Source organism: Ptychodera flava (genome assembly GCF_041260155.1).
Source record: "Ptychodera flava strain L36383 chromosome 23 unlocalized genomic scaffold, AS_Pfla_20210202 Scaffold_23__1_contigs__length_28996876_pilon, whole genome shotgun sequence".
In the NCBI taxonomy this organism is placed as follows: Eukaryota; Metazoa; Hemichordata; class Enteropneusta; family Ptychoderidae; genus Ptychodera; species Ptychodera flava.
The window spans coordinates 19,989,336-20,016,955 of NW_027248277.1; the positions used below are offsets into that span (position 1 = coordinate 19,989,336).

A 27,620-nucleotide genomic window follows, 5' to 3' on the forward strand; every position below is an offset into this window, starting at 1 on the left:
ATGGGTTTCTGTGGGTTACACTGGGTGCAGTGAAGGATTGCATTGGGAGTAGATAGGTTTGTTTGGGTAACACTGGGTGTAGAAGAGGGTTACTTTGGGAGTAGATGGGTTTGTTTAGGTAACACTTGTGCAGTAAGGGGGATTGCTTTGAGAGTAGATGGGTTTCTTTGGTGAAACTCGGTGTAGTGAAGGAATGCTTGTGAAGTGAATGGTTTTCACTTGGTGACTTACAACCCAACTAGTCACTATTCGTCAGTCAAAATTACCATTTCCCTTCGCAAGTGTACAGTGCAAGATTTTAGACCCATGGATATTCCCCCATTTCACCAATGACATGTTCTTATGCAGTTGGCCAAATTCTTGCCAGTACATTATTACCACATCGTTTTAAAATTTTGGTATATTAACCCCCATTGTATTGTATAGCAGAGCTTGACTTCAGCATTGAGAAATAGGGGTGGCAGGGTGCAGTTACAGCCTTAGCTGTGACTTACTCATCTTTCATCTCATCATTGTTTCAGTGTGGACGTGACGTCCATATCTTGTGGACCTCACCATGTGGTAGTGGTGGGAGCTGACGGTGAGGTCTTTGCATGGGGCTGCGGCAAAGACGGCCGGCTTGGACTTGGCAATGAAGAAGACTAGTAAGTCAAAATGTCATGACCTTGACTGTAACAATAGAGTGTACGACAAGCTTGACCTTGCAGAGAAACATTGTATCGTTTTACCCCATTGTTTTTGATGACATGATTGGAACCTAGCACTTGTAAGTAGCAGTGGAAAGGCTTGTATTTTCTATAGTCAGGTGTGACATACCCCAGTATCTGTGATAATCGTATAACCCTAGAATGCAGAGGAACACTTCATATATATTAGAGCCATAATTTCTCCCTCTATGATTGAACATGCGTATTGAAGAAATAATAGTCTGTGCTGTTAAACCTGCAAAGTTAGGACTTAAAACACCAACTGTAAACAAACAAATTCTGTTCATAACTGGATATTAAGCATGTTAACTTGTCCCACCCCTCAAGGTAAACTTCGAGAAAGTCAGCATTCATAGCTTTGAAAGAGATTACAGACAAGTGACAAAATATTCACCCATTGTTGAATTGTTCAAACATTAGAAACTCAAAAACCTTTGATTTGTAAATAAATTTAGAGATAGTTGGAAGGATTTCGTAATGTGACATAATTGCCATTCGTGTAATTTTTACAATGACATCTTTAAAGCCCCATAAGCTGTAACGTTTACCTATTTTTGCCTATTTTTTTGTTCAGTAAAACATGTTAAAACGTCAATAAAATATGTTCATTCTTCCAAAAGGATGTATTTCCGTAAAAATAAATCGTAAATTACCTCCCCCGCCAATGCACAGCCGCTAAAAAATCAGCCGCGCCAAGCGCCAGATGTCAACAACGTTGTATTCCAGTCCGGACCAGAATGGAAATTGGCAACATAAAATCGCTCGTTGTTGGCCAACGGTACGTGTTGTGATCCCAAACTAATGTGTGATTCTGCGTTATTTGGTAGGACAATTAACATAAGTAAGTCATCATTGAAAACAAAAATAAGAGAAAATTTCAAAAGTTACAGCTTATGGAGCTTTAAGCTGTCATTTGTCTGTATTAAAGAATTAGATGACTTACGCATTGCACAATGAGACTCATGGATAGAACAAATACCTTTTACCGCCATGGTTTGTTCCAAACCTATTGTTATCAGTGGTGATCGTGAACCTGTTTACAGGGAATTAGGGGTGAACATGTTTTAAGGAGAATTGGGGTGAATATGTTAAAGGGCAGGTTTTTTATCAGCTTTGTGTGTGAGCAAAGTGACGAACTGTACAGAACTGACAAAGGAGAACAAAAGACTAAAATTACATATGACTGTCAATTACCACAAATGTGAGAACCAGGGATTGAAAGCTGCCCCTTTAAATCATTCTTTTTTTTCAAATTTTCGAATCAGCTGTGAGCCCATGGAAGTGTCCATCAGTGAGCCAGTGTTTATCCGGGAAGTTAAATGTGGAGTTGATGGATCCATGTTCCTGACTGACATGGGATGTCTGTTAGCATGTGGTAGCAATGAAGACAACAAGCTTGGCTTGAACAACAGACAGGGTTTCCTGATGGCCATGAAAAATATATTTACACGGGTGAGCTGAATAAAGTCAAATGTTTCTGATTTAAGAAGATGAGACAATTACTAGACCAGGATGTGTTTTTCAGAATCTACTCAGCCACTCAAAGTTCTTTATACCACCTACAAAGCACTCAATTTATTGGCATCAACTTACATAACAGACCTCATCCAGGAAAAGCAAACTACAAGGACTCGGCTTTCATTTGCTGAATGTCTATTGAAGGAACCAAGCTTCAATCGTGAATCATACAGTGGACGAGCATTCTCATGCGCCGTGCCTCGATTATGGAATAAACTTCCTCTTGAACTAAGACAGAAGCCCTCAGTCACTAGCTTTAGAAGGAATCTTAAAACTTACTTATTTACTGAAGCATTTGCTTCATAACTATTCAGCGCCTCTGAACTATGGATGCATAGGATACTGGCGCTTTATAAATTCTTTGATTGATTGATAGATTGATTGATTGATTTATTGATTAGATTGATTGATTAGATTTAAAGGGTTACTAATATAACTTGTATCACAAATCATCTATACTGCACCTCCAGGGCCTTATTTCTTATACTCATCAATTTCTTGATTTTACAGACGGAAGTTGAAGGTCGCAAAGTCCCCACTGTCATCAAAGCACTGTCCAAGTTCAAGGTTCTTGACATGATACTCGGGCCGTACCACAGCGCTGTTATAGTCGAACCGGGGCTCGTCTACACGTTCGGGAAAAACGGCGATGGTCAACTCGGTACGGGAAATGTGAAACCCAGAGAAGCTCCTGTACCTGTCAAAGATTTATCAAGTAAAACAGTCCTGGTGAGTCTGAACACCTTTTATTTTGGAATAGTCCTATTGTTTTGGAAGAGTCCATTTTCCAGATAAGAGCCCTCAGGGGGTGTATGACATGCTATCGAGTAGTGCATGTCTGATCATAATATTGTCATGATACAATCGTTCGTTCAGAAATTTTGAAATGGCTTTTTTTTAACCTGGTTGAAACATGAATATTGGTTGGATGGCATTGAATATTGAGCTTGGTTCATTCCAGATGCTGGCATGCGGTGAGAGGTTCACAGTGGCCGGCACCGAAGACAACTCAGTGTTCATGTGGGGACGCGGCTTCAAGCCACCAGCGCCCTCTAGTGAGGAGAGCAGTAAAAACAACACCGCCGATTCCAAAGAAAGTTGTAAATGGTCAAAAGGACACCAGCGAAATCCCAGTAACGCGTCCATCGGCTCTGCGAGCAGTCTGGTCGGCGTGAACGACAAAACGCCAATACCCGAGCGTTCGCCGAACGGGAGCGTAGGTAAAGACTGGCTAGCCTTGGCGCTTGCCACTACTGATATTATGCGTTCGTTTACGAACATGAACGTCGCCAGTAGAAATGCTCTATTAGCTGCCAATGAAACTCCCAATATGCTTGAAATCATAGGTAAGCCACAACAAGACTACATATCTGGTGGTGATTTTGTGACGTAGTTAGTCCGTAAAAACACTGTAAGTATATAAGCACACAATGGAATGATCTTATATGCATGGCCCTCTTTATTCACACAATAACTTTATGGATAATGTACACACCACCCCACTATATATCCCTGTTTTTGTTTGGTATGGCTTCAGTTTGAAAAGAAGACAGCCAAAGTTGCATGATTTACAGGGGGGAGAAGGGCTTTTGGCAAAGGGCAAAATGAAAATGTTTGCAGTAACTATTGATGTCAAATCTGAACTGATTTGAAAGTGAATGTAAGTAGCCTGTGGTCAAGACTGTTGGAAACGAAAAGTTCAAACCTTTATGTTAAAAACCCTCAATGTTTCAACTTGTGAAGAATGAATTATTTACAGCATGAAGTATTTCAAATCATGTGGAGTTTTTAGGATTGAAATTAAAATAATTATATTTATTATTCATTGAAATTTCACAAAGGTATTTCAAACGCTATTTCCCCTGTCTTTCTCCAAGGTTCAGCAAGCTCATGTCGAAGTGCGCCCCCAGCCAACTCTAACTCACTCAAGACAGAAGGTGAGTACAATGAGCAATCTGCTTTATTCTGTATAGCGCCCTCTTGGGCAGGATTGGAGCAACTCCTTGGACCTCTCTTAGGAACAATGCAGGATTTAGAATGATCAGAGCTGGTGTGAGTAAAGTCTCTGGATCAATATTCATGCATGTAATGCCATCATGTGTAGATTCTTTGCCTGGTCCTGTGAACATTCCTTGGACCGCTTAGTTTGCTCAATCTTTTCTGTTTCTTTACAAAATACTATTTTTAAGATTGTATTTTCTATAGCTCACAACATTTAACCAAGAATTTATTGTACCTACATTGCCCTGAACATGTACAGGAAACTGAATATTTCAAATTGTAAGTGAAATTCATGGCGTAATTTCCCCCTCATTTTTCAAGGCTCACTGAGTTCCACAAAAAGTGCGCCACCAACGTCCAGCACAGGAAGTGACAGTGTCTTCCTATCAGCTGGGGAGCAGCAGCAGCAGCAACTCCAACAACAGCAGCAGCAACAGCGACTGAAATCACCAACTTCCAGTGAGATTAAAGGTGAGCGCCCTCTACAGTTCAAAGATTTCTGATATTTCTCATCTCTTTCTATGAGAGACAGTGAGCAATCAAAAGTGTGTATATCTCATTTTACATGTTTGTGCAGTCGGAACATCTCTCATTAATTTTATTTTTTTTTCAAATTTGGATTTGCAAAATAAAGGATTATTTGAAAATCTAAATTTCAATGGTGCTAAAATTTAGAAGCATCAAATCTTGCCGAGGTTATTTTTGAAGTCCAGCCAGGGATGAGCAAGTTCATTTGGTATTTCACCCTTTCAACACCATGGTTTGGCCCAAACCTATTATTGTCAATGATGAGTGTGGACCTGTTTACAGGGAATTAGGGTGAATAGGTAAATGGTTCATCAAAGTCAAGCAGTCCTGTCCTCAAGTTTCTGAGTTCTACATTCATTCTTTATCATACGAGTGTTATGGATGCTTATGATTTGAAACAGAAACTCAATTTCTAAGAAAAAACAGGACACGTCATTGGACTTCATAGCCCCGGGTTATTCTTGTACATCCAATTACTATGTTCTTGCTTTATTACAATAATGTGCATTTATCATTGACTGAATCGTCTTCTTTGTTTTCTGTGTTTATTTATTTTCAGGTCAACGACAGATGCCAAACAGCACAAGCACAACCAGTGTGGACAGTGTGAACGGTGAAAGACTGCCAGAAGTTATCCTGAGTCCCCAGCCAATATTGATGTAAGTGAGAGTGTGGTGAGGTGTGTGTGTGTGTAGTGAGAGAGAGAGAGAGAGAGAGAGAGAGAGAGAGAGATGAGAGAGAGAGAGAGAGAGAGGAGAGAGAGGGATGAGGGGTTGAGGGATGGAAGGAGAAAAAGATGAAGAAAGGAGGACAATGGTACATTGCAGCAAGAAATAGGCAAGACATCTCAGATTGTGAAATCTTGACAAACAAATGAATTGCCATAAAGAGGTCTTTTTTTGAACGACAAAAAATGAACTTTGATATCACTTCACGTTGAAAAATACCCATAATTTATGTAAAAGGTATAATCAAAATCATAATTCAGAGAAAAATCATTTGAATTGTTGTTGATAGGCTGGACTCAACAGGTTCACAGAGTACAGAGGAAGGTGAGACGTTTCCGGTAACTCTCAATAATATTATTTGCCACGGAGAAAACTTATTCCTCCAAGTTGAAACCACTGCCCCGCCTCCTAGAAGGAGATCTAAGAAGAAGAAGAGGAGTCTCCCTAAACGGCAGTAAGTGATTTAATAAGTTTAACGACCTCAGTCAGGTCAATATCAAAATTTGGCAGGTAGTGATTTGCTAAGTTTAATGACCTCAGTCAGGTCAATATCAAAATTTTATTGACCACATCCTTTGAAACATGTTGTATTGCCTGCTACTATAGCATTACGTTGATGGACATCCAAGAAGAGAAGCTAGGAGTCTGCCTGAGTGCAAGTTATTAGCTAAGTTAATAACTTCATGCAAGTCAGTATCAAAATTTATGGACCCTTCCCTTCAAATCATTTCCCTTTTGCTCTCACTCTACCTTGAAGGAGATCCAAAAATGACAAAAGTTTATGAGTGATTTTGCATGTTTAGTGACCTCAGCCAGGTCAATATAAAAATTACTGAACCTCTGTTCAAAGCTGTTAGCACTGCCCTGCTGTTTACAATATAAATTTGGATGATCACATATTACTGTAAAGGTAGGGTAGAGAGTCCCATTATACAAAGGAGATGACAATTTTGGATCTGGCTTTGTAAACTTTTCCAGAAGCATTTTAATGGGCACCATATACTTTGTATGGCATGTTCATATGGGGTGTATTGACATCTATTGTTTTATTTCAGGAGTAACAATAATACACTACAAGTGCCAGAGGGCAGTAATGCATTGAATTCTGCATCAAGTCATGAAGCCGGAGATGAGTACACTAGCTCAGAGGCCTCGGAACTGGATTCCATGGGAACAGTAAGTTCAAAGTTCAAAGATGAAGGAATTGGGGGGGGAGAGAGAGAGAAAGAGAGAGAGAGAGAGAGAGAGAGAGAGAGAGAGAGAGAGAGAGAGAGAGAGAGAGAGAAAGAGAGAGAGAGAGAGAGAGAGGTGGTGAGAGAGGATTACAAAGGACTTGATTGCACCATATTTGAAAGTTGAAGGGTCACAATTTGCATGATAAGAGGATGTAGAATGTGGAGTTTGCATAAAATCCTGGTTTTCCTGCTGAGCTTTAACCCTTTGAGTGCCGTAATTTTTTCCAACCAAAATTTTAGTACAACATTTTCCAGTTTTTGCAAATTTTTCTGTAATTTTTTGATAATTTTGGACCAAATAGATATCATATTTTATTTGCTACAGTTTTTTATCAAAATTTTGGCAAAAATCTGAAAAAAATTACTAGAATACATTTTATAAAGGTGACAAAAATTGACTTTGGCGCTCAAAGTGTTAAATGAGACCGTTCAAGCCTGTGTGGGTTTTTCGTATTACAGAAGGGCTCTGTAATTATCGTTGTTGTATCACTTGTACGAGTACATGATGCACAACTACTAAATTGTAAAATTAGTAAAATGTGTCAGAACTTGAAAGGAAGTGTGCTGTGTGACCACAAAATGTTGCGATAAAAAAGTACACTTACATTACAAATTTTAATAAGAGATTGCCGTCTGTCTCTGATCCAGTTTATGCAAAAATGCAGTTCTTGTTTATTTCTGAAATCCTATGTCGCCCAGTCCCTCTGATAAGTCTTCAACTTGTCCTTTTTTTTTGTATTTTTGTCAGATCCCAACATGGCTCAAAAAAAGAACTGAAGGACTCAGAGACCACGTTGCCTGACGATAGTGAAGACGATGACGACGCGTCTTCCGACGATGAACACAGCAGCCATGGAAAGTTTGGCAGCATTAAGATTAGCACAGGGTTAAAACAAGAGATTAAAGGTAAGTTTTCATCTGATATACCTGATATTTGTTGATGGGCTGAACCATTTTCAGTGAGAGGGGTTACAGCATCTGTATGCTAATATTTGTATTTAATGGGTATGAGCAAGGTACCTCAGATATTCTAGTGTTTCATATAGGCTGCAGAATTGTTGGATTACCCCATGTTTCTTCTGTCAAATGATTAAAAAGGGCTGTGACGTACAATTGGACAACATCCAGTCAATCCATGTTCTCATCGTAGACAATTGTTGTCTGTTTATAGCCAGGCAGCATTGTAACGTGTGCATTTTAAAAAGTGCAGACCCAAATTAACATTGTGTTCTTGGTATTGGAACTCTTTATGGCATTCCTTCGAATTTTCTACTCCTAATTAAGGTAGTACACACCTCCAAAGTGAAAAACTTAAACTTTTGCTCAAACTTTCCTCAATGAAACTTTCAACCATTCTCTTGAGAAATCCAGAATAAAAATCAGTTCTCTCCGCGCAAAGTCTGGTACAAGACATTTAAATTGTCCAATATTAAGCGATCTTTGAAATTCAACATTGCTGCCATACACTGTGTTAACTCTGCGGGCAAAAGTGAATTTTGATTTTCAGAAAACTTAAGATGGTGAAAACTTTACTTACGCCAGGAGTTTTAAAATGAGCGCCCTCAAGTGGTAGACCAGAAAAGAATTGTAAAAATTTGGAAATGCAAATAACTGCCCCCAAAGCACATATACTGCCTTCAAGACTAAGATTTTGTGGCCATGAACATGATCACTTCTCATTATCAGTGGGAAACCGTTCAATGGTACTGTTCTATGCACTTGTCAGGTTAATTAGCTTGTATGTTCCATTTTCACTTAAAAAATCAAACAGGTCATGTGAAACAAAGAATTTCTATGAAAACCATAGATTTTTAAGCCCCCCTCAATAATTCCACATCCACCTCTGTAAATGTGGCAAAGAGGGGCACAAAGTGACCCCTGAAAGATACCCTGATATACACAGAGGTTTAATTCTGCACACATACTCAGCTTTCAATAAACCATCTACCCTGCACCCTTCATATGAATGTGTCATGTGATCAGTTAGAAAGAATGGTTCAGTCTGTGTGCCTGACACTGCCTGTATGTGTGTGTAGAATACCATCAACGTCCGAGTATGACAAACCACTGATTCTGTAGTGATCTTATACATGTAAATGTAGGCCCAACAAAGATTCCATATAACATGATGTTTGCACAGGGCTGGCTGACTTACAGATATCTCAAGAAAATGTCAAATTTTAAATTGACTCTAAGAGATAAAAAAGTGTAGGAGGACATTGTGGTGTGTGGATTTGTGTGTGCACTAGCGTGCATGCAATGGAAGAGTTTTATCAACAAGCACTATTTTAGCTGAATATGTTGTACATGACGCAATGGTTGTTAGTTGGAGCACCCTGCAATAATAAGGCAGTTGCAGTCCCATGAGACCCCCAAAGTATCCGATGTACTGTAGTTGAAAAGTATCAAGGGGATAGGGGATGTCATATAGGGCCCTCTAACTTCAATTATATTTTGAAAAATATCTTCCAACAAAATTTCTCGAATCATTTAAAAACTTACTTTTGAAATGTTGATGAAGTATTCCGTGATTATCAAATTTTTGAGCAATCTTATTATTTCTTATGGAAAACTTTAACTTGTAGATATGGAAATGGAGGATAAGTGGAAAAGGTTTGAAATTGTATGAGCTTGAAATGTGAAATAATGGTTGAAACTTATATTATCAAACTAGACTGACATATTCCATGCTGGTTCCTTTCTCTGTTGTTTCTAATGTTGGATGCGTGTGTCACTGGATGTAGGCCAGAATGGAGTTGTTCCCACGGCAACCATCCCAGCTAGCCATGAAACCGGTAATTCAATAAGTATCCATTAGTTGTTAACCTTACCCATAATGCACTACAGTAGCACCATAGCTCATCACTCATATCTGTGTGTCTCTGTGTGTCTATGCATGTCATTGTGTATGTGGGTCTTTGTGTGTATAAGCATGTGTGTATATAAACATACAAATCACCCCTTCTGGGCATGGCAAGGTTTACACTGAAGGTCATGGGGTCAATAATGCCACAATATTGCTAACATCAATCGATGAAAAGTGCTATTTAGCATATTAAAACCCTTCTCCTGCCAAGTTCATATTTACCCTTAAGTTCAAATTGGTTAAAGGTTGAGCAAGCACAACATGTCCACATGGTGAATTTTAACATAAAATTCAATATTTGAAGGCCCCTGAAATCACAGATACTGTAAATGTGATTTTTACTGACTAAAGCTGCAATGACATTCCAAGCCAACACATGGTTTGGCTAAATATGGCTTTTTACTTACATGGCAGATGGGGAAGGGATACTGTCTGACAGAAAAATGTGACTCTTACACATGAAATATATTCAATTCAACTGAAAATTCTCCAGACTGTTATATAACTGAGAAATCAGTGGTTTCTAATCCACACCGGCAAAATTGACCCGGTGACCTTCCTTTAAGTCATTTTCTCATGTCACCCTCGACATCTGTAAGAGTGGTTAACAAACCCTGTAGCTAACACTCTGTTCACGTGTCTTTCTGTCTGTGCATGTGTAAATTTTCAATTTATATATACTGATGTTAGTATTTCTTCTGTAATAGAACTACTGTAGAGCTGTTGACATCGCTGTATGTGTGTGTTTATACAAAAGCCATCGTGAAGGTGTTTAAATTGCTTGTTTTTCTGTCTGTACATAATAGGTTTAAACTCACAGCAGGCCATTTTCTTGTCTCCTTATTGACACACATCCTGTCAATTGTTAATGCTATTCAAGTTTCAATATTTTATTATATTAAAAAAATGCAGTAGAGACTTCAGTAAAAGGGTTCAGTGAACCATCCTGCAAAAAAAAAAAATGCCAGGATATAAAATCATTTTTGGGTCATAAAATGGTTGATATATCTTTGATATCATTAAGAGTGATCATTCTTGTAATTATTAATATACAAAGTCAGTAGATTGATCATAATAATGTATTATTGAATGTGCACCAAACAAAATTATTGGTGCTCTTTAATTGACTTGTCTCCCACAGGAATAGCTTTGAACTTCATGTTTCTACATTGTGCTATCTGAAACCTAAACTTAATGTTATATGGTTCTTCAATGAGTAGGCTATATTGACCCTAACCCTAGCCCAGCCTGGTAGATGGGAAATGTAAACAGGGATCTCCACTTTTGGATTTTTAGGGACGGGCCACCTCTCTGTTTTTTTGAGCAAGCTATTCATATGTTAATACTTGTACAAAAGAATACATTTTCACAATATAAGAATTATGCAAAGTATGCATTGTTATGTAAATTTGCAGTCCTATTTTCCAAGCTGTGTGGAACAGTGGTAAGGATGGACACAGTCCAGGGAATAACCTTCCTTCTAGCCACTGTACATAACACAGAGTGTACGGAGTTTCAATTTGGGTGATTCTTTGATCAATCTAAGTCTCTTGCAAGAAATACATCTTGAAGAGAACTATGAAGACATTAACCCCATCTTTTTCTTCCCTTCCTTCCCCTCTACCTCCCCCTTGCCATCCCCTTTTTGTGTTTCAGTTGGTCGGTTGGAGTTCTCCAAGGCTGCAAATAGACAGAGTACCGGTAAAGAAAATGCCACAGCAGCGTCTAAACAGGTAAGTATTGCCAAGTTTTTGTTGTGCTTTGATGAATTTAGAATAGGCCAATATGTGTCTCATGTCTGTGTGTGTGTGTGTGTCTGTCTGTCTTTGTATGTATGTATGTATGTATGTAGGTAGGTAGGCAGGCAGGTATCAGTAAGTAGGTAGGAAGGTACAGGTAGGTGGGTACATAAAGGTGGATAGATGGGTGGTTGGATAGGTGGATGGGTTGGTGTCTGCTGGTATCTGGTATGTACCAGTACATGCATAATTAGCTATGTAATAAGTGGATGGAAAGTGTATGACATGTTTTGTTTGCTGTTAGATATTTTTATACAAATGTCTGTATCCCTATGGGTCAGTATAGGCTGTATTTTACCTATTTCCTCAGTGCAAAATTCTTATGTAGAGTTGCATGTTCTCAGCAAGATGAGCTATTGACCTAACAAGTGTATTTAATATGTGGCTGTATTTTTAATTCCTAATCAAATCAGGTCTGTTTTGTTGTGAATGTTTGTAACTTCCTGACTTTGATTTGATTGGCAGAGTGAGAAGTCAGAGAGAGCGCCCCCTGTCAAAATGAGACAGCGGGCGCGTGCTGCATCATCGGAAAGTGGTGTGGACGTGGTGGAATATTCCACAGATTCCAGCTCCAGTGATCTCAGGGCTACAGCTCAGGCATCTGAGTATGTATACTTTTCAATCTGAATCTGAATCTGAATCACCTTGGCTCTCATTTTACAAGTTTGCTGAGTCCAAGTGGATGGATGCTCAATCTGAACCTGAATCTAAATTACTTTTGCTTTGGAATTTGCAATAGTAAGGCAGCACAGTTGGTAATATTTGGTAAATATTCAGGCTTAATCTGAATCCAAATCATGTTGTTTTTGTCACTTTTGCTGATTCATGATAAACATGTTGAAGAATACTATAGTCCAGAAATGATTTGCTTCATTAGATATTTTTTTACTTCTGAACAGAACGTCCAGGAGTCCAAGATCAGCCAAGAAGGCATCATACGGACCCCCTGCATCAATGTAAGAAACTTTTTCAACCATTTTATCTTATCTCTATATAAAATATCTGTAAATGTCTATGCATTCAGTGTTTTATGAAAAACAATTCCTGTTTAGAGCAATGTAGAATACATTGATGAATGACAGATGTCAGATTCTTAGCTGTTATGCAAGCCTTTATAGACTCAAATTATTGTTAGATATTTGTACTCTGTTGTATACATAGCATGGTATTGTTTATCCTGTGTTTCTAAATTCCCTGTAAACAGGTCCACACTTATGGAACAGGGCCGTACATTCCTGGAACGTCCTTGAATTTTACAGCTTTTTTGATAGTCCTGGAAAAGACAGTGAAAATAATATTGAGAGTCCTGAAGTCCAGGAAAATTAATAACTAATAATCCACACACAATTTTCAAAAATGACTTGATGATCAGCCATGATATCCTAAAAATGATATGTAAAATGACATATAAAATTGATATATCACTAAAAGGATATCTTGAAAATGGTATTTTTGACCAGAAAAATGATGTTGAAAATTGCTGAAAAACCCTTGAAAGTCCTTGAAATTTAAGTGACTTTGAGTGTATGGACCCTGCCATATTTAGCAGTAGGTCTTTGCAACACCACGACAATATGATACAGATCTTATTCCCAATGGCAGTGGTCATAATATGCAAATTAGATGTCCCTAGCAACCTAAATGTCCTCACATAAATGTAATATGTGCAATCCTTCTCGACTATAGGAAATAGTCAATATTTGTAACATCCACAATTTGAGCCAAATTGTTCTTTTTTTCTTTGCAGTCCCTCCGCAAAAATATCCAATCCGTCCCCTTACCATAAACCAAAGACACCAACTGGAGTACAGGGTCAAAGACCGCTGAACAGGTTGAGAGCTGGGAGAGGGAGAGCCAGAACAAGGTAAGTGTGCAACTGGTGCCCACTGTAAAAATATTTTCAATGTCTTCAAATAATCTGGTACGTTTTTGTCTCAAAACCACACATCAGTGTTGCAGGGTCCCGAGTATAATCTGTTGGTCTAACTCTGAAAAAGGGTGTGGGAAGATGGATTTTGATTTATTGTAGTGGAATGATAAGTGTAGTCTGATTTTATTAAACCTTACCTCATACCCTGTGCAACAGGTTTAGGCTCACAGGAAGGGAAATTTGTGCATAAAAACTCTTCTGAAATTTTTGTATTTTTTTCCTTGCAGCTCTTGGACTATTGACGGCGTTCTGAAAGAACCAAGCAGATCACACGCGCAGCCCATGTACCAACAAGATGAGCAGTTGAAGGCTGAATACATAAAGTTATGCAAGAGAAAAGAAGAGCTGAAGAAATGTTAGAGCAACTTCAAGAGCATAAGTTGTACCATCAACAGCAGGTACATGTGGAAGCAGAAAGACTGGCTGAGGTAAGTGTTTGATGTATTACTGTAAAACCCCTATTAATTCAACGGCTCTATTAATTTTACCACCTTATTTTTTTCTCAAAATGTAATTTTATTGTACTCTTATCAATGTGACCATAGATGGAAATTGAGACTTTCTCAATCTCTAATAATTCGACCAACCAATCATGACAAACTGTTTTGAACATTTTATTTTCGATAAAATACAAAAAAAATACAATGTACAGCACAGACTTTCTAAGTCAGGACTTCAGGAAAGTCACCTTTTTATATTTCAATCATCCAAGATAGTAAGCATTACTTATAAACTGTAAAAAAGTTGAAATCCTTAATAATTCAATCACAAAAATTATTTTTGCTTTGTTAATTTTCAAATAATTCAACTATTTAAAATCGTAATTAAATTTTTTGGTTGAATTGATGGGGTTTTACGGTACTATCTCAGTCATAGATGTTTTCTTTTGTTTCCCATATATGGTGTATGGTGAAGTACAATTTACATTTTTGATATTATTTGATCAATATTCATATTATGATTTAGGTATTGTGTGGTATTTGCAGAGCTTGAATTGAGTGGTGGGCCAAAGGAATATTGTAAAAATTTGAGTCTGAATATCTGTCCCTGAGGCGCATTCTACCTCAAGGGAAACCCAATTAACGTGACTGGGGAAACTTGGTAGATTTTACCATCTATAGGTACCGCTGTTAAACAAAAATACTGCTTGGTGTTCCCATAACAGAGACGGATCCTGTCAGTGCATTTTTGGTTTCATATAATCAAAAATAATCAAATTTTGAATTTTTATAATGCAGGAGAGAGAGAAGAAGCTCCGTGGGGAGATTGACATTTTGAAAAATGAACTCCGATCTCAGAACAGCAAACTGCAGGACAATTACCACATTGTGATGCAGCTGCAAGAACAGTTGGTCAAGTTGCAGTCAGAGCAAATGAGACAGAATGCACGAGAGAAAAGAGCAAACAGTGCCGTGCCAAACAGAAAAGTAAATCTCCAAGGTCCACAAAGTAAAGTTTGTATCGTCATGTAGCTTTTACAGAGCAATGTCTTCACTATCCCCGTACTCTGTAGCGGTGACAAATAGGTTAGCAAGAAAAGTTAGCATCTTGCGAAAGCCAGCAGGTTACGCAACGAAAGCTGAAGATTCTGGAACTAAGAAGGGTGGAGAGTGACATATAACAGCAAAATATCAACATTTTGGCTTCTTCATTTCTTCCAAAACAGGCTGACAGTTAGCTAGAAAAAGTTTGGCACTTTGCCAAAATGTTTTGGCAGATTGCCAAGAGTAAATTGGCATAGTGCCAAAACAGGTTGCCATGTTGCCTAATGATGGTATTCTGCCAAATGTGATCCTGAAGAGTAATTTAAAAGTAAATAATAACAAAAACTTTCTAAAAGGCCAGGAAGCATTAGGCAGTTCACCAAAAGAGGGGCAGCAGATTGTGAACAGAAGTTCGTCTTCTTTTGATTCTAGTCAAGAGTGTCTCTTGAGAAGAGAAAGCTGATACTATACTGCTGCAAGTCTGTACTTCATACGAAATGTAGAATTGTGTGTATGCTAAATTGTGTTAATACACTTTGAGCCAAACTTCAACATTCTACACATGTTCTGTAAGACTTCCAACATTTGCATAGAGCTATTGTGTTACAGTTGGATATCTGAACTCTTAAACTTTGGGGCTGTCATGAATTAGCTCTTGAAGTAGGTCTGTTCTTTTAAATGTTTTTTTTTACATCAAAACACATTCTTGTCCCTTGTTTATGAACAGTGGCAACTGCACTTTTGAATTCCTTATAAAGTAATGCAGAATTTTTTTTTCTGTGTTACACAGAGATGGCAATGCTTCAAGTATATTTTTATTTGACAGGTGTGCAATATTTTTCTTTTTTTTCCTCGGTATTTTTTACCCAGGTGTATTCTTTTTAAATTGTTTTGGTATCAAAATTAAAATTTTGTGATATAGAGAGAATCAAATATGTTGGATTCTTTTAGATGCCAAATATGGCCCTAAAGTGACATTGAAATGTAAACAATTTCATTTCATGCATTTTCAAAGGTAAAAGACCTTGATATGCTAACCAGGAACACCATATATGGTATTCATTTTGCAATCAGTAAGGAAAAGGGTGACTGAGGATGCCATATTTGGTCAATGGTGATGTTATCAGTGTTGGCTACATGGCAATACCATATATGGAAGTAATTAAGTGATGGACTAGCCAAGGCTACAAGAGAATGTCATATATGGTAATGATTTTATAACTTGTGAAAGGACCATTCCATTTGGTAGAAAATTTCAAATGAGGTGGTGGGCAGTACAAACACAAAATCACTTGTGTGAAAAATTGATGAGATATTGGTTACTACTTAAACTGATTATCAGGAATTGCATATTACTTAAAAATAAATGTATTTTTATTGAAAATATGGTATTTTGTAAACAATGTTACCGGAATAGTACCAGTACTCCTGGAGCCTTGTAAAGTGTTAGCAAAATCTTCATTTGTAAGAAATATTTTCCTTTGCAAAGAATAATGTGTACTTTAAATGTGGATATTATATTGTAAATATTTGCTTAAGATGAATTGTCTGTATGCTGTCCACTTAATACTCTGGAAAGAATTTTAGAACATATATAAAATATTTTTCTAAATTCTACATTTGTTTGTGTCTTTTTTATTTGCACCACTGTTTATGTGACAAGCAGTCATTAATCAGTCTTTTCTGGTTTGCTCAACGAAGAGTATCAAGATCATAAAGCAAAAACTTAAAAATGAAACATATAAACTACAAAATATAGAACGTCAGAACCACCTGGTGTGTTGAGACAGAATCACCTGGTAGGTTCTGACACAAGCTCTGCAAATTGAGGACTTTGTGGAGGTAAACACTGCAGAGAACAATACTGTGACGCAGGGATTGTTGTTTAAATTAGTGAAAGCACAGTAACACGATTGGAACTAATTTGGGATAATTGGATTTTCATATTTTTTAAATTTCTCAAAAGTGTTAGGTGCTAGATAGTTGAATGTTGCAATAATACAAATTACTCATAAAAATAAGTGTGTAATGTAAAAAGAAAAGCAGATGAGATTACATTTGTAGATTAAATCGGCATTACTTCACCATCCAATTATCCCAAATTAGTTCCAATCGTGTTAGTACCAATAAGAAAATTTATACATGCATCAGGGAGCCTACTAGAGTCACAGGGCAACAGTCAAAGTCGCTTGTGACATGAGAAATCTTTCAAGTACCAAGACAGTAACAAGTTTGATTGAACGACTTCACGTAATTGAGCATGTGTGTGAAGGCAAAAATTCATTTCTGACACGACTGATGAAATTTTTCTGAGCTGTTGAAAATTTGTGCAATATCTGAAAAGCACCAAGTGTATAGTGAATCTAAAAAAAATTAAAGGTTACTTTATGCAGTCGGGTAGGTATAAGTTCCATACCATCAAGGAGCTGTGGGAAGAGCTGGTATAAATGTGCAAGGGTAACTGACCTATTGAATTCCCCTTTTACTACATGTGTTTTCTGACATGCATAAATGTTTGTGTAACGTGAGATTAAGATGTGAAAGATATGTGATAAAAACTTTTAAAGTAAAGTGAAGTCAGTGTTCTTTTAATAGCACCCTAAGAAATGAAAAGTGCTTCGGTGCGCACAAAAATTGGCTGAATTTTCCCTTTTTTTCTGTCAAAATTTGAATAGACTTGCTTTACAGATTTAGCTTATATGCAAGCATATAGTTGACCTTTTTTTCAACATAAAGCTACCTAGCAGGTAAATGTCTGGATGAAAAGCCCCAACAGGTAGGTAAACTTTAATCCAATAAAAAAACGTGGTGTTATATTCTTTGTAGAAGACATTTCGCTACGAAAAATCGGGTATCTCCCCAAATTCATCGCACCAAAAACAGCAACGTTTTGCGTGCCTAAACCTCTAATACTTCGGTGAACTTCTGACGTCAGTGACTACGTATGTGTAAAGAGAAGTGAAGAGTCAGCCTATGAAAATGTCACTCTCAAGGAAGCAGAGTCGAGTACTCGGCCGCGTGCGGGCGATCTTTTGCATGCCACAAAAAACAATTCTGCCGGAGCACTTCCTAAATTAGCCGAGCTTTTATAGGGTTTTTTCCTCGAAATTCAGATAAGTAGACTTGTTTTGCAGATTCAGCTTATATCCAAGCATTAACACACATCCACCTAGCAGGTCACTATTTTGGATGAAAAGCTTGTAAACTTTTATCCAATTAAAAACTAAAAGTGCCGCATTCTTTGTAGAAGACATTTAGCTACGAAAAATCGGGCGCTTCTTTCTCAATTCATCGTGACCAAAAGCATCAACGCCTTGCATTCTTAACACTCTTTTAGGGCTCCGATGAACTTCTGCGGTCAATGACTATGGATATGTAAAGTGAGGTGAGGAGTGAGTGTAATAAAATCTTTTTCCTCTCAGAGGCGCTTGGCACTTTTCTGGGATACTAATTGTCTTTAATATGTAGAATGTCTATACAACATGATTACTCAATAAAAGAATCACCTACATGATATCACTGTTGACTTCTGTACAGCAGTGGACTATACGTGTGTTCATCGGGCCCAAGCCGGCGGCTACAGCCACTCGGTTAGGCTGGCCGACATGCACAGTAATATCACGAACCATTATTCTTTATCGAATAATCAAGTCATATAGACATTCTACACATTAAATATGATTATGCTGTGTGTTCGCCGGGCCTGAGCCAGGCATCCACGCATAGGCACTCGGCCTTATCATATACCGTGATTCTTTTATTGAATAATCAAGTCGTATATAGAAATTCTACATATTAAATACAATCATTATCTCAGAAGTGTGCCAAGCGCCTGTGGTTCCTCTCAAAGAAGCAGAGTCGAGTGTTCGGCGGTCTTGGGCACCATGATAAAAAATCACCGGAGCGCTCACATTTCTCACATTGGCCGAATCTTCTGAGTCTTTCACTGGAACTTCAAATAAATGGATTTCCTTCTTAGATATAGCTGATATTCAAGCATATAATTGAGGTTTTATTAACATACAGCCACCTAAAAGGACAACATTTTTGGATGAAAAGCCCCGACAAGGAGGTAAACTTTAATCCAATCAAAAAACAAAAAGTGTTACAATTTTTCCAGAAGCCATTTAGCTACCAAACAATCTAACATCTTCCCAGTGAACTTGTAAGGTCGATGACTAGTATGTGTAAAAAGAGGTGAGGAGTTTAACGTATGAGAATGTTGTCACTCTCAAGGAGGCAGAGTCGAGTAACGGGACGCGTGCAGGCGATCTTTTGCACGCAACATAAAATTCCAGAGGAGCACACGAACTTCGAAAATTGGCCGAACTGTTTTTCCCTCGAAATTCAAATAAATGGACGTGGTTTGCAAATTTAGCTGATGGGCAAGCATATAATTGAGCTTTTACTTACATAAAGCGACCAAGTATGTCAACATTTGGATGAAAAGCCTCAACAGGCAGGTAAACTTTCATGCAACCAAAAAAATCTTCAAATGTCACATTCTTTCTGGAAGTCATTTAGCGACCAAACAATCACGCATCTTCCCGATGAACCTCTGACGTCAATGACTGTACTTATACGTATGTGTAAAGAGAGGTGAGGAGTTACCGCATGAAAATGTTGTCACTCTCAAGAAAGCAGAGTCGGGTACTCGGCCGCGCGCAGGCGTTGTTGGCACACTAACAAAAAAATTCCGCGGAGGGCACAAAATTCCCGAATTGGCCGAATCTTCGGAGTCTGTCCTTGAAATTCAGATAAACAGACTTGATTTGGAGATTCAGCTTACATGAAAGCGTATAATTGACCTTTTCTTAACATACAGCCAAATAGCAGGTCAGCCTTACATGCCTTATACCACTCATTGCCTCGTGCCCATTGTTTCAACCATACTTCTTATTTTCTATAACCGACTCTGCCTCCGGGAAGTCTTTTGTTTGAAACTGTTTGGTGTTACAAAGCCTTTGTTTGAAAGTGTGGGTTTACAATGTAAACCGCACACTTTTCTTGTAAACCCACACTTTTTGACTTCAAACTTTCAAGTGTATGTATAGGTGAACTGTTGATATAATGTGGAAACATTCTTTTCACTTGAAAAAAACATCAAAGAGCCGTGCTAGGATTCGAACCCGAGAGCTCTCGTTCAATGAGTCTCTACTGTCTCCATTACTCCACAAGGGAATTTCTGCTGATCGCTCGTCACAGATGTTATTTAGGTATTCAACACCAAGTAAATGCGGATGTGACGTAATGCATGCGAACTAGAGCTACGATCTCGATTCTGACAGTGCCAAAAACACCCGAAAATTCGTGGTATAAGTCGGAAATACCACTCGTTGTCGTGGATTTACAATGGAAACCGTACAGTTGCGGTCAGAAGCTTGTAAATGTCACTCGGCCTACGGCCTCGTGACATTTACAAGCTTCTGACCGCAACTGTACGGTTCCATTGTAAACCCACTCCAACTCGTGGTATTTCTATACTTAAACTCTTCTACTCTAGTGAAATTCTCAGGTCAATGACTACGGATGAGTAAAGAGAGGTGAGCGTCAGAAAATGTTGTCCCTCTCATGACCGTGTGCGGGCGTTTTTGGGCACCCGAAGAAATAAAATACGCCGGAGCGCACAAACTTCCAACTTTAGCCGAATTTTTGGTGTTGTTCTCTCGAAAGTCAAATAAATAGACTGGCTTGGCAGGTTTAGCTTATACACACATTATTAACATACAGCTATATGGCAGGTCAATATTTGGATGAAAAGCCTCAACAGGCAAATAAACTCTAGTCCAATAAAAAAAAACTAAGAATGTAACATTCTTTCCAGAAGACAATTAGCTACCAAAAATCGGGCATCTTCCAAATTTTAATCGGAACCAAAAACATCAAAGCCTTGCATGCCTAAAACTCATGTACTCAAGTGAGCGTGTAAGGTCAATGACCCTGAGTGACCCCATGTCACTTCAAAATGCAGAAAATTGTTTGTTTTATTGTTTGTTTTTTTCCCTGTTTGAATTTTTTCTAATATTGGTTGAACCTTTGTTGAGATCAGTTAGTTCACTGTCATGCGGAGTGCTTTAGTTACCCCGGATGATAGTTCGTAAAGAAAGTAGTACCGGAGTTTGAATTTTTTAATCTTAACAATGCTTGCCTAAGTTGAGCTTCAGATTTGAAAGGTCAGTGAGATATCTGTTTTAGCTCCCTGTATATCATTGAATATTGGTGAACATTTGTGGAGATAGTGAGTTCACCGTCAGAGGGAGTACTTTGGTCACCCATACATAAGTCCATAATTAGGCCACTGTCATGCCGAGTGCTATCGTATAAGGAAAGTAGTACCTGAGTTTGAGTTTTGGACATGAGTAATTCTTATTTAACTTGAGATTAAGATGTGAAAGTTAGGTGATAAAATCGTTTGATACTACTATTGATGTGCGAAGTGAGATGAAGAGTTAGAGTGAGAAAGTGTTGTCACTCTCAGGGAAGCAGAGTTCAGTACTCTGTCGCGTGCGGCATTCTTGGGCAACCCACAAAATATCCGCCGGAGCACACAAAGTTCCAAAATTGGACAAATTTTCGTTTCGCGTTTTTCTCTCGAAATTCGAATAAATAGAATTGTCACTTGTGTGTAGATTTAGCTTACATTCAAGCAGGTTCTTGACCGTTTATTAGCATACAGCCACCTAGCAGGTCATTTGAATAGATTGACATGCAACTTTGTCATAGAAAACTGGGTTTCAGAGACATGGAACAATTACATGGATAAAACATTTCAAAATCACTTTGGCCATTTCATGTTACATACCTTTTGATAATTTTGGTATATTCGCAGAAACTTCAGCATCTCAATTGGTATAAGTGTAAAATTGCTAGAGTATATAGGTATGGCATACAGTCAGTTATGGGGGATATGATCAATTATTGCATCAAGTCTCTGTTTTTAATGTTCTTGTACATGTCTGATATTTTGACAGGAAATTCACCATTTCCAGAAAATCATCAGACGAGGGGCCAGGGCTCAGAAAGTTTGGAAAGAGCTGTATTTCTCAATTATGAGCTTCATCTCATTTATTATAGACCTGAGGAATACATTCAAAAATTGGACGTTTCTTCAAAGTCTGGGGCAACTTTACACCTTTGATTGCAAATCGATCATTCCATCCATACTGTTCTCTATAGAATTTTACGTCCTATGTACTACCAAAATGGGGATGACAGGGTGGCCAAAGCTATCTATCCATCATTAATTCATAGTTAGAAAAGTACTGACATAATGATAATCTGACACATGATTCTCTGGAAGTCTTCATAGTTAAACACCCTGTTCTGTAATGGAAGATTCCGTGACCTGGTTGACGACCACTAGAAATACTCCGTTCCAAGTCTGCTTGGACCAGCTCCATTTTCTAGGGTGTAGTCAAGTGTACCGTTGTTTGTGCTGTCTATAGAGTATATTCCAGTTGGATAGTGTATCGGTTGGTATATTGTCAATGAAAAAAATACGAAAAGAGGAAACTCAAATCTAATTCTGTAATCTACTGAGTAGAAAATTCAGATTACGTGATCCATCACAACTGACAGAGACTGTAGTGATGAAATAATAAAAACATGTTTTATGAAAAGTTTGACAAAAATACACATGTAAGCATATAGAAATGATCTGTCAGTGCGATAATTATTTTAATAATTCATGAAAAAAAGGAAAAAATAATATTACAACTGTGACTGTGTTTTTATTTGTTTTGTGGTTTCTCAGGAAAGACAAAATCCATTGGGTATTTGATTGTATTAAACAAGAATCACAATTTGATGTAGCATCATTTATCACAGCTCCAATTCAGCATAATTTATGTACATGACATTGTACATAAGAGTGACATTGTTAAATATAGTGTATTACGAAGTCTTCTTTTAGAAATAATTAAATCAAAACATTGTATTCAAAAATAACCAAAGTTCTTAATTGTGTTGAATAATTCATCAGTTAGGATGAAAACGATTGGAACTAATTTGGGATAATTGGACGGTGACGTAATGTCGATTTAATCTTAATGTAGTCTCATCTGTTTTCTTTTTACATTACACACTTGTTTTTATGAGTAATTTGTAATATTGCAACATTCAGCTACAGGGCACCAAGAAACACTTTTGAGAAATTTGAAAAATATGAGAAGCCAATTATCCCAAATCAGTTCCAATCGTGTTGATGCTACATAAACTGTGGCTCTACCAGGACTGAATTTGAAATTTCTCCTTCTACACCAGCATTGTGTAAAAGTGACCTCCGACCTCAGTCACATGTCAGTATTCATAGCACGTGGATCCCCTGATCAAGAAGTAGGTCACACAAGAACTCCCTGGCTGAGTATATGAAATATTTGTTTCTCTACAATTTCATTAAAGTCACTTAGTGAGTCATGTGACACCGTGAACAGTATTTGCAAAGTCATTTAGAGGAGCGTTACCTGCTATCAGCTTAGTACCTGTCTCAGAGTGGTTTTACAGAAACACACAATGGCTGCTGCTTCTGGACGCGCAGTTTTGGAAGAAATCAGTGAAGATTTCCTGCATTGTACCATCTGTCTGGAGCAGTTCAAGTCTCCTAAAATTCTACCATGTCTGCATACATTCTGTGAGCAGTGTTTAGTCACACTGGTTGAGAAATTGGATCTCTAAACTGTCCAGAATGTCGACAGCAATATCAGCTTCCTGTTGAAGGAGTGCCAGCGATAAAAAGCAACTTCTTTATGAGCAATCTGATTGAGATATTCAAGCAACGCCTGGAGTCTATGCTGGGAACTGCGATTAAATGTGAAGGCTGCCAACAGATTACAGCGACTCACAGGTGTGTGGAGTGCAAACACTATCTCTGTGACAACTGTGTTAGGGCACATAAATATCGCCATAACACGTACACATAAACTTATGACCAAGGCAGAATATGAAACAGCAAAGTCAACCAGTCCTGTGACTCTTCAAGCAGTGGAATATTGCAATGTTCATACTGAGAACAAAATTGAATTTTACTGTGAAACCTGTCAGGTACCTGTCTGTTCAAACTGCACCATAGTCAAACACCGCATACCAGAACATGTACACAGAGACTTGAAAGATGCAGCAGATGAGTATCTAACAGAATTGAAAGCCATGATCGACATACTGAAAGTGAAAGAACAGGAAGCTGAAAAGAACAAAACCTGGCCAAGCAGATACACACTGACCTTAAAGAGCAGTTCGGCAGAGAAGAAAGGAAGGTGAGAATGAAAGCAGAAGAAATCATCAAGGAAATAAAGAGAGAAGAGCAGAGACTGATAGATGAACTGAAAAACAATTACAAAATGAAAATTAAAAGAGCAGCTGCTGATATCGATGAAATGGAATTAAAAACATGGTAACATTAAGAGTGCAGGCAATTACATAGATACACTGATGCATCATGGGAATGCTGCTCAACTTCTCTTCACAAAGGGTGATGTCAACACTCGTATCAAGCAACTGATTACCATGGAAACTACAAGGCAAGCTGAATATAACGACTTCATATTCAGACCACGAGAGGAACTCTCTCAGCATGGAATTCTGGGAATTCTTGAATCTCAATATGACATTGAAATCTCCAAGTGTACGGTTGAAAACATTCCAAAACAACTCCTGAAAGGTGACTCTGCAGACCTACTGATCACAACCAGAGATTCCACAGGAAAACAAGTCATCCCAAAACAACAAGTGAAAGCCAAGGTAAGAAAACCTGATGCATCATGGGAAGACATCAATGTAGCTGATAACAGAGATGGTACACACAATGCTAGAGTGCGTGGACAAGTAGATGGACAATATCAAGTTACCATGACAATAGGAAATCAACCAATGCCGGGCTGTCCTGTCATTATACCTGTCATCAAAGGATTGTTGATTGGCAGTCAAGGAAGTGCTGAGGGATACTTCAATAACCCGTTTAGTGTTGCCATAAACAAAGACAGAGGCATTGTCACTGCTGACAGAGACAATAATAGGCTGCAGATAACCACCAGAAGGGGGAAAGTTAAGAAAAGTTTGGCATTCAAACAGTTTAAGAAGCCTTTCAAACCAAGTGCTATAGCTGTATCAAGTGATAACACATACTATAATTTAGATACGGGCAATAAGCAAGTAGTTGTCAGTGGTGAGAAGGGACATGTCATCAGATGCTTTGGACAAAATGAGTTGAACGATCCATATAGTATTGGGATTAGTCCTGTAGATGGTCATGTCTATGTGACAGACTATGGTGGGAAGTGTGTCAGGGTTTATTCACAACATGGCAAATACCTAAAGTCATTTGGGTCCTATGGTAAAGGTCAAGGGCGATTGAATTGTCCCTGGGGCGTAGTCATTTCAAGTAATGGAACAGTGTTTATAGCAGACTACTATGACCAGTGTATCCAGGTATTCAATGCACATGACCAGTATTTGTATTCCTTTGATTGTCAGACTGGGGATTGTAAGAGGAGACATCCCACAGGCATAGCAATTGAAAATGATAAATATGTCTATGTTACTACTAATTTCCCTAGTAGTCTTTTGAAGTTTGAGAGTAGTGGTAGGTTTGTTTGTCGTATTGATAGTGATAGTGATGGGCTGAACTGCCCCTCTGGAATAGCACTGACAGATGATGTACCTTGCAGGGTGGTTGTAGCTGATACCAAAAACCACTGCATCAAAGTGTTTGTACAGTGATAAAATCGCAATAAATTGTTCCAAATTGTTTTTATTGATTGGTATTGGTCAAAATCAAACACAAAGTTCCAGTGACATTCTTATGAACATCTTTCAGTGACATTTTAATGTCTATCTTTTGAATGCTGATGATTTCTTCTGAATATTTCTTCGTCTTCTTAATATCAGTATGTTGTGGTGGAATGGAAAAAATCAATTTCCTCGCAACAATATTGGATTCAGGCTATTTCTTGTGATAAACAACTTCAAAATGTAAACAAGTGAAACAAAAGCTTTTTCATGGTTTTTCACAGTTAATAATACTTAATATGCTACTGGTTTGTATTTTTTGCACATAGTTAAAAAATTAACAAGTTGTAGAGACATTTTTACCTTGACTTCATTCACGAGGGAACTTTATATTCACATCATATTCTTCCATTATCAGAAATAGTGCCTTTGTTTCGTCTTTGAAGAGCTTCATTTGTCATATCAGAACAGGCAGTATACACAGGGTTAATGTGTGTACAGAGAATTTTCCTTCTCTCTTTACTTCGGGAGGTCAAGGTAGAATACCTTTTCAGGGCAGCTACCAGACTTAAATTTTACAGATCTTTTCTGATCTACCACTAGTTGGGGTTCATTTTAAAGCTCTTGAAGTGAGAAAAATTGCCACTGTCCTAGTTTTTTTCAAAATCGCCATAAAGTTGACAAAGGAATGGGGAACATTTTGAATTTAAAATACTTGTATATATTGAAAATTTGATTCTCTGTAACCAAAACTTGCACGGTGACTCGTGAATTTTAGTGATTTTGAAAGAAATTGGTTAAAAGTTTACTTGATGAAAGTTTGAGAAATCCAAAAGTTGAAGTCTTTCATTTTGAAAGCATGCACTACCTTTAAAAAGGACAACAGTTGACATCTTTATAATATTCTCAATATTTTTTCATTAAACAAAAAGGTATTTGACCCAGCAGAACAACTGTTTATTTTGACTTTGCATCATTGGTAGACAAATTAAAGTTATCGTTTTAATTTAGCACAATAATTTGTACCTTAACTGCTGTGTTTTAGTGTATTTTCTGTGTGTAATTATTTCTTTACTTAAAGCAATAAATCAGCATTTTATTCGTACAATATCAGATGTAACTGTGTCACTGATGTGCTAGATGTACAGGTTTGTACTCATATCTTGTTTGGGTGTATGACACTGAGTGCAATGTAAACACGGTATGAGTCTCAAAACTTTTACTCTCCATTTAACACGATTGCAACTAATTCGGGATAATTGGATTGGGAAGTAATGTCTGTTTAATCTGCAAATGGAAGCTGATCTGCTTTGCTTTTTAAGTCATACATTTGTTTTTAAGGAATTTGTAATATTGCAACATTCCTCTATATCGCACCTAACATTTTTGAAAAATCTGAAAAATATGCAGATACAATTATCCCAAATTAGTTCCAATCATGCTAGTTATGTTTATACCGTTTGATTGAACAAGGAAAACTGAAATGGTCCAAAATAAGGTTATTGAAATGAATAATTGGAGGCATGGTTTTCTGGTTTCAGGCCATACAAGATAAACCTGCCATCAAGGAAGGGCATGGGGTCAGTGATTGTAGCAAAAAGCGACACCAGGGGTCAAAGCTCAAACTTCCAGCAAACATTAGTTTCTTTTTAAACTTTGATCCCAATGTGCTTCTGTAGTGGCCGGTAAGCAACAATATGTAAATATTTAACATATCTAACTCTAGAATATCAAAATATCTGACAGCTCTGCTCTACCAGCATTGTAATACCGCATTGCTATACACACATATGGCAAAATGGGGATCACAAATCTGTCTTGAAGTGTTACAAGGCTAACAAGCATAAACAATGTAACAATTGAGTGTCTTAATACACTGGTCTCATGAAAATTGATCATAAAACAGCAGGTATTAGGAGTGTAAAACAGGAGTAAACAGTGGGTTCAAGAGAGAGCAGTGGCTACAACCTGACAGAATGCAAGGTGCAAAATCATAGAATTGGTAATGTTACTAAGTGGCAACAATAATCGTTTTTTTAAGTTGCGGATTTTATAACGTAGTAAAAGAAGTAATTGCCATGGATTTAGCCACAAAATTAAAA

General features: G+C 37.7%; 2 protein-coding genes across 2 annotated transcripts in view; both read left to right on the forward strand.

The window, feature by feature from the left end:
- Positions 1-16,413, forward strand: part of LOC139123819 (uncharacterized) — a 53,235-nt gene extending 36,822 nt beyond the window's left edge. The window contains exons 15-31 of the mRNA XM_070689970.1: positions 522-644; positions 1,973-2,159; positions 2,736-2,954; positions 3,187-3,571; positions 4,103-4,162; positions 4,548-4,697; positions 5,314-5,413; positions 5,772-5,936; positions 6,538-6,658; positions 7,466-7,623; positions 9,462-9,512; positions 11,240-11,316; positions 11,848-11,987; positions 12,282-12,338; positions 13,130-13,246; positions 13,540-13,740; positions 14,551-16,413. Of these exons, the coding sequence (XP_070546071.1) occupies positions 522-644; positions 1,973-2,159; positions 2,736-2,954; positions 3,187-3,571; positions 4,103-4,162; positions 4,548-4,697; positions 5,314-5,413; positions 5,772-5,936; positions 6,538-6,658; positions 7,466-7,519 (1,564 nt within the window). The 3' untranslated portion in view covers positions 7,520-7,623; positions 9,462-9,512; positions 11,240-11,316; ... (3 more) ...; positions 13,540-13,740; positions 14,551-16,413. The remainder of the gene's footprint in view (positions 1-521; positions 645-1,972; positions 2,160-2,735; positions 2,955-3,186; positions 3,572-4,102; positions 4,163-4,547; positions 4,698-5,313; positions 5,414-5,771; positions 5,937-6,537; positions 6,659-7,465; positions 7,624-9,461; positions 9,513-11,239; positions 11,317-11,847; positions 11,988-12,281; positions 12,339-13,129; positions 13,247-13,539; positions 13,741-14,550) is intronic.
- A 7,809-nt stretch (positions 16,414-24,222) lies between these two features.
- LOC139123820 (tripartite motif-containing protein 2-like) lies at positions 24,223-25,509 on the forward strand. The gene has a single exon (XM_070689971.1). The coding sequence runs from the start codon at positions 24,223-24,225 to the stop codon at positions 25,507-25,509; it is 1,287 nt and encodes a 428-aa protein (XP_070546072.1).
- Positions 25,510-27,620: the final 2,111 nt, after the last annotated feature.